The 14575-nt window shown below is 46.2% G+C and overlaps 1 protein-coding gene across 1 annotated transcript in view; it reads left to right on the plus strand.

Annotated features, from left to right (window-relative positions):
• GNA12 (G protein subunit alpha 12) overlaps positions 1–13584 on the plus strand; it is a 75142-nt gene extending 61558 nt beyond the window's left edge. The window contains exons 3-4 of the mRNA XM_081034864.1: positions 9338–9388; positions 10744–13584. Of these exons, the coding sequence (XP_080890990.1) occupies positions 9338–9388; positions 10744–11313 (621 nt within the window). The 3' untranslated portion in view covers positions 11314–13584. The remainder of the gene's footprint in view (positions 1–9337; positions 9389–10743) is intronic.
• The last annotated feature ends 991 nt before the right edge of the window (positions 13585–14575 follow it).

Raw genomic sequence — 14575 nt, forward strand, 5'->3', positions numbered from 1 at the left:
AGGCGGCTTTCAGCCCTTCTCTGTCCCTTTTGTTCAGCCCGAGTGGGGGAGGATAAGGCCGGGTAAACATCCAGCTGAGGGGCACCCTGACCCCTTCGCTTTGGCTCTCTTCCACCAGCAAGGGCCTGGCGGGGTGGGGGGGGGAGGTGGTTGGCTTCAAAGCTCGACCCTGTCATGTGATTCATCCTCTCCTTGGCAGTCCGGTCATATCAGGAATGGATTGCTAACCTTGTTCCGATTTTTACATTTTTAGGAGGGGCATTCGGACTTCTTAAACACAGAGCTTGGCATATCATGTTTGCTGGTCAGTTCTGCTTCACTCAGCCGGGCACGCGGAGTGATTCAGAGCTCGGCTTTGGGGTTGAGCAGCGTTTTGATCTTAGGCAAGTCAACTGCTAAGCTTTGATTTCTTCAGCTAGGAAAATGGGACTATTGCACTGTGTTTGGATTAAATGAGATAACATGTGACAAGTGTGTAACAGTGCCTGGCGTAACGCGGTGACCGAGAAGCTGTTACTGGTGTGGTTATCCGGCCGCATGAGTGCTTTGTGCTGAGCCCGCAGGACCAGCTGTGCCCCTTGAGAAATCAAATCCCTGTGGGACATTTATCAGCCAGGCACTCACTGCGCGAGTCCCTCAGAACTCCTCCGAGAAACAAGCCTGTGTTCAGCTGCCCAACCTGAGAGTCAGAGCTTCTGAATGTTTTGAGTCGGTCTTTTGGGCGCGCCTTGATTTCCCGGGTTTCTCCAAGGCGTTGCATTTTTCATTAGGCGACTGGAGGTGGCGGTGGTAGTTGTGATGGGAATGAGGATAGAGCCACAGTGTTTATGAGCGTGTGTGATGTTTGTGAGGAGGGTAAGTACCGTCAGGCTCTGGTGGCAGCCAGTCTGGTGGGCACCTGAGTTCTGGCACTTGTGAGTATAACAGATGGGACAATGTGCACTAGTTGAGAGCTGAATTTTAAGTAGTGATCTAAAGAGCTGCTTGGCACTCACCACTACCAAAAGCATGAAAGCAGTATTTTTAGTTGCTGTCTATTCACTCTTTTTACAACAGTGCTGACGATCTTGTTTTCCAGTAGCCTGTTTGGGCAACTGTTCGTGAGAGTGGTTTTTAGCAAATTCAGGCATATGTGAAGGAAGAACCAATAGTTGCCAAATTGTAAATCAAGTGAAATTTTATTTGCGTTTCGGGTTGCAAAGCTGGTTTTGGAAGCATGTGCACGTGTCATGGGAATTGTTCCTGCCCTTAAACATTAAGTCGGTGAGCTGGTGGTGACTGCGAGGGCACCGTCCCCTGGCTGCGGCAGCGCTCGTTACACTCCTCTGTAGCGTTTGCTTCTGTCCTCATGCCAGTCCTCCTCAGAGCCGCTGCGCAGGAGCCCGCCGTGTGTCCCTGTCCCAGCCTGGGGACAGCTCAGGGTTATCATCCTGTTTACAGGGGCGGAGACCGGGGCAGAGAACTGGTCTGCGCCCCACAGGGAAGACACAGCACTGGGCCTCGCACTTCTGTGCGGATTGCTTTTTGCTCCTATTAGTCTAACTCGAAAAGGGTTCCCACAGTTGAGATCCAGGTGATGGAGGAAATGGATTGGGTTTTGTGAGATCTGTGCTGCTTTTGTGACTCCATTTAAATCTTATTGTTTTGTGTCCAAAACAACAAGCTGTCCCCAAATGAGACGGGGACAGTGACGATTGACCAGGTAGGTTGTCAAGACTGGAAAGCATGGAATGAGCTGGAGGGAGATCAGAGGAGTGTCCCCCACCCCAAAAGAAGAAACGTGTTGTGGGGCAGGACCCCGTCCACCCGGCGTTTTGGCAGCTGGTCTTCAACATGTCCCTGATTCTTCCAGCGAAGCAAGTGTCTAGTGGTGCTGCTGGGTGGCTCCACCAGCAGAGGCCTGGGGATGTCCCTGGAGGGAAGATTAGAAACGGTGGCTGCTAAACTTAGCTCCCGGGATAAGCTGCCTGTAGAAGGAAGTGAACATGGATTTGGAGGATGGGGGTTGGGAAGACTTAAAGGGACAGTGGCAGGTTTTAAAAGATTGTTCTGGTGGTACTTGCAGGATGTGTGGTGTATCTGCGTGGCTGGACCTTCACAGGCTCTGATGTAATGTCCGTGAGAAACGTTGGGGCAACTTGCCAGTGTGTCACAGGTGTGTCTTTGGGATGAAAACTAAACTGGGCCCAGAAGTGAGGAAAGCCACAGTGGGGACTTGATGGGTAACGGCACTTTGAGTGCTCAGTGCTCCCCGTCGAGTCTGGGAAAGACCAGTGGGATTGATGACACACATTTACTCGCTGATCAGTGAGAAGTGTGCTCTGACAGCTGCGGTTGATGCGAGGTTGTGTAGAAAGTGGCATACGTGGGCTTGACAGAAGGCGGTGCTACTTAGAAAAGCTGGCCTGAATAATTGGGGTAAAGTGATCACTACTTGGAAATCCTGAATAATTCACAATTGACTACCGTTGTAGTCACCTCTCAACATTTTCTACTTCTTCCCCAAAGCAAAGACATGGAGAATAGGAAAGAACAGAGCGGACGGACTGTCAGAAGGCACACGTACCTACATACTGAAATGACATAGTGCTAACAGGCCTTTCCACCAGCTTTTAGCTCCTCGACCTTGAAGTACCGGGTGTGTCCATTGAACCTGAGTTATCTCCCGCTTTGACTTTGATTCTGCTGCTGGGAGCAGTCTCTGGGGCAGTGGTTCCCACAGTGTGGTCTGCAGGGGTGAGCTGTGTCCAGTGATACAGAGATGTGATTTGCCTTTTTCACTCTCACGCACTCGAGTGTATACTGGAGTTTTCCAGAGGCCTCATGACGTACGTTATCACTTACAGCTAACTACATGCTTGTGTATTCTTTGTATTTTTTCATTCTCTCAGTTTTATTTTCTAAAGTGGTAAATATTGACAGTTTGTGGTATGTTGCATGGGGAGGAAGTGGTTCATTGTTTTATTTGAATAAGTTAGTAAAAATATAGGCTCTTTCCCTAAAGAGCCTGAGAAAACCAGCTCCTGACTCAGCCCATTGGTTTCAAGTTAGCTAATGACTAATGCCTAAGCAAGAGATTTTTCAGACGTTCGTTGGGTTTTTAGCGCTTTATTTTATGTTAACCAGGCAGTTCTGTCTGAGGAGGGTCACTCCTTATTACCACCATTTGGATGTGGAGGCAATCTTTTCTAGATGGGCCCTCGACAGCGCACAGAAGTCAAGGGTTCTTTAAGTTACTAAAGGAAATGATGTTTAAGCTAGCATTAAAAGAGTCAGCTTTGAAAAGATGCTGACTTCCTTCACCAACAAGCATTCAGTACCGGAGTGCAAGACACTGTTGGGGCTGAGGACATACAGTGAAGATGACGTTTTATGGTTCGTGGGGTTTTGCCTTAAGAAATGTATTAGTTCTGTTGCTGGCTAACAAATGATTACATTTGTAGCAAGATAAACAACCATACAAATGAACTGCCTCTTGGGTGCACTGGTCAGGAATGCCCAGAGTTCACTGTTCCTCTCTCAGGGTCTCACCAGGCTGAGATCCAGGTGTCTGTGGGCTGCAGTCCATCTAAGGCTCATCCTTTTCCAGCTCATCTGTCATTGGCAGAATTCATTTCCTTGCAGTTGTTGGACTGACATCTCCATTTTTTCGCTACTTATTGGCTGGAGACTACTCTCAGCTCCCAGGGCTTGCCCTCCTGTCACAACATGGCTGCTTGCTTTCATCCAGGCCAGCAGGAGAGCGCCTCTTTGAAAAGGCTCACCTGATCCGATGAGACCCACCCAGGATAGCCTCATCACAGGAGTGCTGGCCCTGCCTGGCCACGGGCGCCTCTACTACTAGAGGGAGGAGCTTGTACATGGGCACGTGCTGCTGAGCTCACCTGAAAATTCTGCCAGCACAGAAATATGTTCCCAACCCAAGATCACAAAGATTTTCACCCATGTTTTTTTCCAAACCTGTGAAGTTTTGGTCTTTACATTTAAGTCTGTGATACATTTTGAGTTAATTTTTGTGCATGATTCGGATAGGGTCTTTGTTCTCTTTTTCCCCCATACAGATCACCAGTTTTTCCAGCACCTTTTATTGACTTTCCTGTCCTCTAGTGAGTTACTTCGACAACTTTTTAAAAACTTATTGGCCATCTATGTGTGGATCTATTTCTGGACTCTCATTTCTGTTTCGTTATTTATATGCCTTTTCTTTCACCAACACCAAACTCTTTTTTACTCACTTTATATAGCAAGTCTTAAAATCAGGCATTGTAAAATGTTTTTCTTTTATAAAATTGTTAAAGTTATTCTATGTCATTTTTTTAAATATGTTTTTAAAATGAGCTTGTTAGTTTCTACCAAACAAAAAGCCTGCTGGGATTTTGATTGGGGTTGTATTGAGTCTGTAGATCAATTTGGGGAAAACTGACATCTTAACAGTAGTGAGTCTTTCAAAATGCATGAATATGGCCTATCTCTCCAATTATTTAGGTCTTGAATCTTTTGTACCAGGGTTCTACAGTTCCTAATGAAGAGAACTTTTCACTTCAAAAAAAAAAAAATCTGTTTTAATAGTATAATAAGGCAAGAAATGTCAGAAAGGAAATATAAGGGATACAGATCAGAAAAGTTCCTATTGTTAGATGACAGAAAATACCACGAGTCTACTCACAGAGTCACAGAGCTAGTAAGTTGGTTCAGAAAGGTTACAGGATACCAGATCAACATATAAAAAAAAGTAAGTTTATTTCTATATACTAGCAATGAACACAAAGACATTTGAAGTGCAAAAACATTAACAATTACTCCCACCCAAAAAGGGAAATACTTTGGTGTAAATTTAGCAAACTATATATAGGACTTGTATGATAAAAACTACAAACACTCATTAAAGAAATCAGAGTAGATCTAAACAGATTGAGAGATATACCATGTTCATGGATCAGGAGACTCAACATGGTCAAGATGTCAGTTTCCCCAAATTTACATACAGATGTAACAGAATTTCTGTTAAAATCCCAGCAAGATCTTTTGTAAGTATAAATATAATTGTTCTAAAATTCATGTGGAGAGACACTAGAATTACCAAAACAATTTTGAAAATGACTTCAAGACTTTTTATAAAGCTACAGTAATCAAGACTGTATGGTATCAGCAAAGGGATAGACATGTAGGTGGCTGGAACAGACCCAAAGACAGCTCCATATAAGTAGGCCCAACTGAAGTTTAACAAAGGTACAAAAGCAGTTCAGTGGAGGAAGGGCAGTCTTTCAGCAAATGGTACTGGAGCCACTGGACATTCGTAGGCAAAAAAAAAAAAAAAAGAGGAGGAGGAGATCCTTGACCTAAGTCTCATACCTTATACAAAAATTAACTCAAATCGGATCATAGATTTAAATATCAAATATAAAACTTTGAGAAGAAACTCTTTGGGACCTAAGGCTGGATGAAGAGTTCTTAGATATAACACCAAAGCACGATCCATAAAAGAAAAAATTTATGTTTGAAAAAAAAGCCAATTTGGGTATTATCAGAATTCAAAACTTTTGCTCTGCAAAAGACCCTCTTAAGAGGATGAAAAGACAAGCTCCAGACTGGGAGAAAATATTTGCTAACTATTATGTCTGACAAAGGACTTATATCTAGAATATATAAAGAACTCTCAAAACTCAACAGTAATAAAATAATCCAAGTAGAAAGTCAGTAACAGGTATGAAGATATTTCACCTAGGAGGATATACAGAAGGCATCGAAGCACATGAAAAGATGTTCACATCACTAGCCATTGGGTCATTGCAAGTTAAGGGAAATGCCAATTAAAACCATATTGCGATACTTATTAGAACAGATCAAGTAAAAAATAGTGACAATTCAAAAGATAGTGAGTATGCGAGAAACTAGAGCTCTCTGTTTTATTTCTTGCTTTTCAATCCTTATGCCTTTTATTGTTTGCTTGCTTCCTTTATTGCGTTGTCTAGGCTCTCCAACAGTGTTAACCCAAAGTGGTAAAGTGGGTATCTTGCCTTGTACCCGGTCTTAGGCTGAACGTATTCAGTATTTCATCACCAATTATGATGTTAACTGCAGGTTTTTCATCCTCATAGATGCCCTTTACCAGATTGAGGAAGTTCTTTTTTACGTAATTTGACGAAAGTTTTCAACCATGAATAGATGCTGACCTTTATCAAATGCTTTTTCTGCATCTATTGAATGTTCATGTTTTTCCTCCTTATTTTGTTAAAATGCTTCTCTTTTTCTATTTTATTGATGTGTTATCCTTTTTATGTATTGTTGAGTTTGACTTGCATGGAAAAACACACTCCTTTACTACTCATACAGAACCCTTCTGTGACCAGATGTGTGGGGATTTTTCCCACACCCAGCAGTTCTTAGATTCTCCAGACAACATCTGGGTGGCCTGCAATGTAAGACAGTTCTGACTCTATCTGGAGATGGCATCAGATCCCCCGTATGGGTTAAGGGCTCAGTCCCACAAGACTGCTCCCTACACACACTTTAGATGCCACTTGCAAATCCAGGTTGTTACCTGTGCTTCTTGGTTTCTAGCATTTCTATTTAATTCTTGGAGTTTCTATCTCTCTGCCTACATTACCCCATCTGTTCTTGCATATTGTCTACTTTCTCCATTAGAGCCCTTAGCTTATGAATAATAATTATTTTAAATTTCCGATCTGTTGCTTCCAAAACCTCTGCCATATCTGAGTCTGGTTCTCTTCTCACTGGAATTTTTGTCTTTTAGCATCTTCTGTTCCTGTAAGGTGTAATTCCCTCTATTCACCTATCTCCCTAATTTGGTTACAGTTTGCCCTGTAACGTCAATTCTCTGATGGATCTAAGAAGAGTTGTTCATTTTCAGTTTGTTTAGTTTTTTCCTTGCTGTGAGGACTGGAGTAACCACTTCTAAGCTCTTTACATGTTGGACCAGAAAAGTGTGATTTCTTGGACGCATGGATTATTTAGAAGTGTGTTGTGTGTATCCTTGATATGATTTTCTCATTTATTGTGTTTGGAATTTGTGGAGCTTCTTGAAGTCTATGAATTTGGAAAGTTTTCTTCTTTTTTTAAAAAGGCATTTTTTTCTGCCTGATTCTCCTTGTTCTCTGAGTTCCAGTTAAGGTATGCTAATTAGACCTTTTAAACTTGCCCCATAGATACTAGAGTTGTCATATTCTTTTATTAATGGTTTTTTCTGTTAGGATTGGCTAATTTAATGTCAAAGTTCACTAATTCTTTTCTGTGTCATCTCCAGTCTGTTATTAAGCCTATCCATTATCTATTTCGGATACTATACATTTTAGTTCTAAAATTTCCATTTGGCCCTCTATATTTTCTGTTTATCTGCTAAGATTTTTTTATGGCTTTATTTGTTATAGGCATTTTATTACCTAATTGAACATACTGGTAAAATAATAGTTGCTTGAAAGTGTCTAATAATCCCACTATCTGGGTTATGTGAGTTGGTGTCTATTGGTTACTTCTTCCCTTAGGGATGAGTCCATTTTCCTGGCCCTCCCCAGACTGAGTAATTTTGGATTGTATCCTGGACATTATGAATATTGTTTTAGGGACTCTAGATCTTGTGATGTTCACCAACTAATGTTGGTATTTGTGCTTTGGCAGACAGTTAATTTGGTGAGCCTGCCAGCTCTGTCATGCCCGCATTGGTGGTGGGCTAGGTCTCAGTTAGACGGCTTCCAGTGTGGCCCCACACGTGTGGTTGAAGGGTCAGACAGTCTTGAGGCTCAGTAAGCTCTGAGGGCCCTGAGGGAGAGGCAGGAGGAGGTAAGAGAGAAGAATTTCAGGGGGAGGAAGAGTCATAAATCAGGTAGGTTTGCTGTGGACTCCGGCAGTTCTTCCCCTCACCAGCTGTTTCCTGTCCAGCGTGGGAGAAGGCAGGATGTGCAGACAAAGCAAGAACACTGACACAACCAGCCGGACAGGCTGAGCCGCCTCCCGCAGTAGCTGACCATGGCTTTCCCCACTTGGAAGAGCCGGGTGTGGAAGGGGAGAGGCCTAAGCCACGTGACAGAGGCTTGGTGCGGGAAGGAAGGAGTCCTTTAGGCCGGAGCTCTGGGGCCTTTCCACTGCGGCCTCTCACCTCTCCAAGGCAGACCGCCGGAGTCAGACCGCTCGCTCCACAGTGCCCGTCATCAAAGGGGGAGATTGGATTTGCTCAGCCTCCTCTGTTCTCTCCTGGGGAAAATGTGTGTTTCTGTCCCCTTGAACAAAAGGCTGTCTCTTGAATCATCCAAAGGATTCATTTTAAAATGGGGAGATTGATTCTTCACTAAAGGAAGTTGACTCCTTGGTCTCTTCCTTTGGGCCTATTTGGGACAACTGGGGATGATAACTCAGGAGCTGGTTGCTTCCTGTTGTTCTTCATCTCCTTTTTTCTCTTTCTTAGGAACTCACAGGCTCAAGCTGTAACCTCACACTTTCCCACTGATCTTTACTCCTTAGGGGTTGAGAATGCCCGTTGTGTGGACTTAACACTTCTTACACTTTCCTGAGAACGTGGAACTGAGGTGGACTTTCCTCCAGGGTAGCTCTGCCACAGAGCCTTACGGGAGGGACGTGAGAGCCCCAGGACTGCCCTGTCCTCGCCTGTCTCTCCGTCAGAGTCAGCTTCGCGTGAACTTAGAGCTGTCCTGCGTGGGGGTGGGGGGGTTCGTGAGTTTTCACCATCCTCCTCTTTCAGGGAAACTTGCATGCTTTCCACTGACCACTTCCTCCATTTAGCTCCATTAAGGTGGCATGAGAAAGCCCTCTAGGCACTTCCCACACCCTGGGCATGCCATTGCATTGGCAGGTCAGCACTTCGTGTAACAGGACCAGGGTGATTCTGAAGGTGCGCTGCCAGCAGGGACCTGTCTATGGATGTTCAGTGCAGAGAACGTCCAGGAGACAAGAAGGACGTGTCGTTCTGGAGTCATGATGGGGTTTTAGGCCTGTTCCTAGATACTGGAAAATGTTTGGTCCTTTGCCTGTTCTCTTAAAGATTCACTGTCTTGAAGACCGCCATGTCGTGAGTGCAGTGGGTCATGTTTGTCCGAGGCGGACTGGTCATAGGAACATAATCCAGTTCTAGCTCTAGTCCCAGCCCTGGTGCAGGCAGGCCAGCCGCCACGTCTGCGCCGGAAGGCAGCAGCCTGGTCCCAGTGGCCAGCACCCCGCCCAGCAGCAGAGCCAAGCAGGGGCACTTGGAAAAACAGTCTTAGTTTGCATCTTGGGTCAGAGCCAGAGAAACTGTATTTTTTAACTTGAAAAATGTTATTAATTTTTAAAAATTCACTGAGCTGTGTGTATTTTTCCTTCGTGACAGGGTGAATCGGTGAAGTACTTCCTGGATAACTTGGACCGGATAGGCCAGCTGGTGAGTAAAGACCCCACCTCGAGAATCTGATCCGGGATTAGAAAACATTTGTGTGGAGCCCAGAGCAATGCAAGGGGCCCGCCAGGCCTGGCCACACTTGGGAGCCGTGTTTGTTGTGTGGGGTGGCCTTGACCAGTTAGTGGGACGGGAAAAGCACGCTCAGGGCAGTTGAGGAAGTTCTCACGTCCTGCTTACACGCCTTCAGTCACGGCCAAGTGAAGGCGTAAAGCAGATTTCTGCAGGAATCTCTTCGCCCACACCCCATAAAGAAGACATGAGTGAACGGAGGGTTTCCTTTACCTTTTCGTTGTAGAAAATGCAAGCGTCCGCAATTATAAGGAGTATTGCAAAGAGAAGCCCAGCTTCATGAGTTATCACTCGGGGTGTCTGGCTTCATCAGCCCCGCCCCCAGGAACAAGTCCGTCGTCACACCATTTCATCAGTAATATTTTAGAGTGTGTCTCCCAAGATAAAACTCCAAAATCATAACCACGGTACCTTATTGCGCCTAAAAATAGCAATGATTCCTTAATACCAACCAGTATCCAGTCAGTTCGGGGGTTTTCCCAGTTGTCTCGTAAATGTTTTCAACGTCTTGATGAAGCCAGTGCATCACACGTGGTCCGTGTCACCTACATGTAGGTTTCTCCCTCCATCCACCTTTTTATTTCAATTCGTGTGTCGTGGAAACCGGATTATTTCTCCTATCGGGTTTCCATTCATCCCGCCGTTTTTGAAGCTTCCTGTTGCAGGTGCCCTGAGAATGGGCGGCTGGGTCCTAGAGGCGCCATGTTCCCTTCTGGGTTTGGGACTGCTGTGGGAGCGCTTCCGGCAGCAGTCGGGCGGGAGGCTCTGTAATCGCGCAGACTCCGCGTGCTTCCGACGTGTCGCAGTTGCCTGTGTGTTGCTAAGGACTTCAGGAGTTCTCCCTGAAGAACGTACTAAATATACTGCAGAATACATTTAAGTAGCATTGCAAACCTAAATTAAATTGGTTCATAGTAAGGCTTTGCAATGCACATGCCCTAGATGTTAGGAAAATAACATCTAGCTGTGGTGCAAAAACGAAAAAAGATGTTTCCTTTCCTGTGAAGAAAATGGATGAGGTTTTACGTCAGAACCTAACAGTGAGGCTTCTGATGACTTCCTCAGACTGATGAGCCTCTGCTCGTTTTGAAATGAGCTATTTCATTCCTTCACTTTCTGTTGTGTGGTAAATTTCTAATGTTATAAATGAACGTTGCTTCTGGTATTTGGTTCGATTTCTCACAGAAGTCAGCCTGCCTCTCTGTCCTTCCACCTGTTTTCCCACGTTCTTCGTCTCCTAAGTCTCTCCCTTATCGTGTATTTTACAGAACTACTTTCCTAGTAAGCAAGACATTCTGCTGGCGAGGAAAGCCACCAAGGGCATTGTGGAACATGACTTTGTTATTAAGAAAATCCCCTTTAAGATGGTGGACGTGGGTGGCCAGCGGTCTCAGCGCCAGAAGTGGTTCCAGTGTTTTGACGGGATCACGTCGATCCTGTTCATGGTGTCATCCAGTGAGTACGACCAGGTCCTCATGGAGGACAGGCGCACCAACCGGCTGGTCGAGTCCATGAACATCTTCGAGACAATCGTCAACAACAAGCTCTTTTTCAACGTCTCCATCATCCTCTTCCTCAACAAGATGGACCTCCTGGTGGAGAAGGTGAAGACCGTCAGCATCAAGAAGCACTTCCCCGATTTCAAGGGCGACCCCCACCGGCTGGAGGATGTCCAGCGCTACCTGGTCCAGTGCTTTGACCGGAAGAGAAGAAACCGCAGCAAGCCGCTCTTCCACCACTTCACCACCGCCATAGACACTGAGAATATCCGCTTCGTGTTCCATGCTGTGAAGGACACCATCCTGCAGGAGAACCTAAAGGATATCATGCTGCAGTGAGCCCTTCCCCGGCCACTGCTCGGAGCTCCCTGCTGGGGCGTCCCCTGGCCTGAGCACCTGGCCCAGGGATGCTGCCTGCCGCGCCGGCCACGCCATGCGCTCGGGGCCAGAGGACACGGACACTGATTAGCTACTGAAGCCGGGAGCTGGTAAACTACTGAGTCCAAGTGACCGCCTTGGTGTAGACCTGTAAGACCACATAACACAGCTTTCTTTACATAAACTCTATTCCTTTCCTGACACAATGAGTGTGTGTGTATGTGTGTGTGTGTACGTACGTGTGTGTGTGCACATGCACTCACACACTCTTAAGACAAACACAAACCAGCTGGCCTCGCAGACGGCTTTTCTCTCTTACTGGCAAGTCTTCAGTGAGACAGACTAACCCAAGCTTCGCCTAACGGTAGCTTGTAGGAGGCCATGTACGCTCATGCTGCTAACTCGGACCCCGCGGGAGGGTCTCACTGCCACTTCCCAAAGTGAACGAGTTGCCTTTTAAAACTCCTGTGCCCGTTTCCTGAGAGGCTTCGGTCCAGGCGTGTTAGATGAAGCCAAGGCCTCCCAGCTTCAGAGGATGGGAGCCGGAGCCGGCAGGTGTGGTCTTGCCTTAACGCCCCCCAGCGTGTGCTGTCTTTTCTGCCTTGTCACCTTGCTCAGGAACACAACATGGGCTGGAAATGCGTGGAAACGGCATACGACAGTGACTGTCCCCTCCCCTGTGCACACAGCCCTGCCCTCACCCTGCCCACTGGCGGAGACGTAAACCACCTGGCCAGGCAGGTGACTTTCGGATCTTACACATCATCTTCTCATACCTGCAGTGGGCTGCATTGAAAGGCGTAGAGAGCTTCCTGTTCCTCTCGCGCTTCAGAAAGCTGGCAAGGTTACCAGCATGGCTTTTCGTTAACGCACAGCTGCTTGGGGCACTCCATAGCTGAGCTTTCCGGAAGCCCACAGACCCTGTGTTTCTCCAAACTGCCTTCAGCCAGCCGGTCCCTGTTCTCAGCTCTCCTCTAGGTTCTTGTAAAGGGCTCTGCCTCTATTCATGTACATACAAGTCAGCAGCTCACACGTGCCTCTCTTCGGTGACGCGGCAGAAGGCTGTGAGCTGGTAGCTCTGACCCTGAGGGCACTGGTCCAGTCACCTGCCAGGTGTCACTGTGTATAAAAACGCATTGCATTCCAACTGGTCCCCGCTGTGTATCACTACTAAAAAGCCTGTCTCATGTATTTAGGACTTTTCCTAGCATTTAACAGAAAAGAACAAAAAAAGCTTCTTTTGTAGCTGGCATCAGAATGTCCCTGTGGTTTAATCACACCTCCTAGGGCCTTTGTCCTAAGGCCACACCGTCCCCGCTGCTTTGCGTCTCTTGGCTCATTATCAGCAAGCCGGAAAAATTTTAATCTTGTGGCAGAGGCTGACCCAGAAGGCCAGGGAGGAGAAAACCTGCTTCTCAGTCACCTTGTTATCCCCGTGTTTTTAAGGAGGAGATAACATGAAATTCTCTTTTGGTGCTCAGGCTGCGTGATGGTGTTCGCTGGGGTTTAGCTCGTTTTTTGGTTGGAAAACAGTTGCTGTTTTTATACTGCGTCCTGTGGCTCTTCATGAACCAAAAGGCTGTGAGCCAGGCCCAGTGTTGGCGACGTGGCTGAGAGGGAGAAGAGCACTCGGTGGACTCCGTGGGGCACTTGGTGACTGGGAGCGCCCCTCACTCAGGGCTGTGCTGGGGCGCAGACGTTTGTTAGGAGTCAGGCTGTTCCTCGCCGGCATGCAGCTCTTCTGCATGGTTGCCGCTGCGGTCAGGGAGGTGTCACTAGCTGGTGGCGGTGTTTGAACTGCCCTCCCGGCCCTTTCAGTGAGTGCTGTTTCTCCTTCAGTCTGATATAGTTGCTGGTTCACTTTCACGTATGTAATGAGAGCTTGTGACTGCTGGGCCGGGGCCCCGACCAGCTCAGCCACCATTCCCACCGGCTTCGCTGAGCCAGGCCCAGGAGAGAGGCGTCACAGGCACCCAGCTCTAAAGTCTGTGACTGTCGTAACCGGAGAAGAAGGTAGCTATTTGCAAGGCTAAACTAAAACCATTTACAAGTTTTCTACACATAGAGCCTAGTCATTTTTGTCTCCAAAACCTTAGCTTTTGTAATTTTGTATTTTAATTTCACTGTTATCCTTGATTATTGTCTTTTTTATTGAATGTTGGAGAAGCAGGAGATAGTTGTGCCTCATCTATTACTGCAAAAAATGTAACAATAAACTTCCTCAAAATACGATGTTTTTCTCATAGTTCTGTTTACAAAAAAGAACACACATAGCTTTTTTACTGAAATATTTTTTAACTATTCTGTTTGTAGAGAAATTGTTTCAAAGATTCTTGGTTACAGCTTGATAATTTATAGAGCTCTCCAGAATTCTTATTCTTGTGATGTTTTACTTCTTAGATCAAAAAAGTGAGTCAGGGAAAAAAAAGTGTCGGTTCTTTTAACTCCAAGATCAAGAACTAATCTTGAAACACAGTTATGAGTTATGACTGACTACCTCGGGGTCCTGGGAACAGCGGTTCCCTGGCGGGCGGTGGAAGGTAAAGGCCATCTCAGAGCGAGTGTGCAGGGACCCACACGCCTTGTCAGCACTGGCCAGGAGCATTTGGACCGGTCTCTGCCCTCCTTCAGTCTTGGGTGGTTATGAAAATAAGTCCTTACTTTTTCTTTGCTTAGAAAATGTCCCTCGGCATTCAAAACCAACATTAAGTTGAATTTTCAGTCCCCAAAATTCAGAGCAAATAACTCTAATCCTGATTTTATTTGAAGGCTCATTATTTGATGGTCCCAGTTTTTCTTCCACATGCTAAACAAAGCTAACACACAGGAGAGTTGTCACAAATACTATTTTGTATGAAGGCTTCTGGGACACAACTTCCAAACAAGTAATAGGGGCATGTACACATAAAGACACGCACATACATGTGGGTGAGGTCCTGCTGCTCTAGGTTTTGGAAGGGCCGAGGAGAACGACCGGTGACTGACACGTGACATGTCCCAAAGCCAGGGCCTGCTCTCGTGGGTCTTCTTATATTCCCTTGTCTCTCCCCCAGAACTCTCTAGAACTTGGAGGCGGGCTATTTAGTGTTCAGGGTGACATAATAAAGTCGGTAGATCTGATTTCCACACTGCTGTTGGTGTCTCTTCAGGTGAAAACTTACTTCAGACCACAAGCAGGTTACCAGCTGCAGAAGTCCTCTGGTGCGAACCTGGCCCAACCTGA

The sequence above is a fragment of the Rhinolophus hipposideros genome, assembly GCF_964194185.1.
Source record: "Rhinolophus hipposideros genome assembly, chromosome: 23".
Classification (NCBI taxonomy): domain Eukaryota; kingdom Metazoa; phylum Chordata; class Mammalia; order Chiroptera; family Rhinolophidae; genus Rhinolophus; species Rhinolophus hipposideros.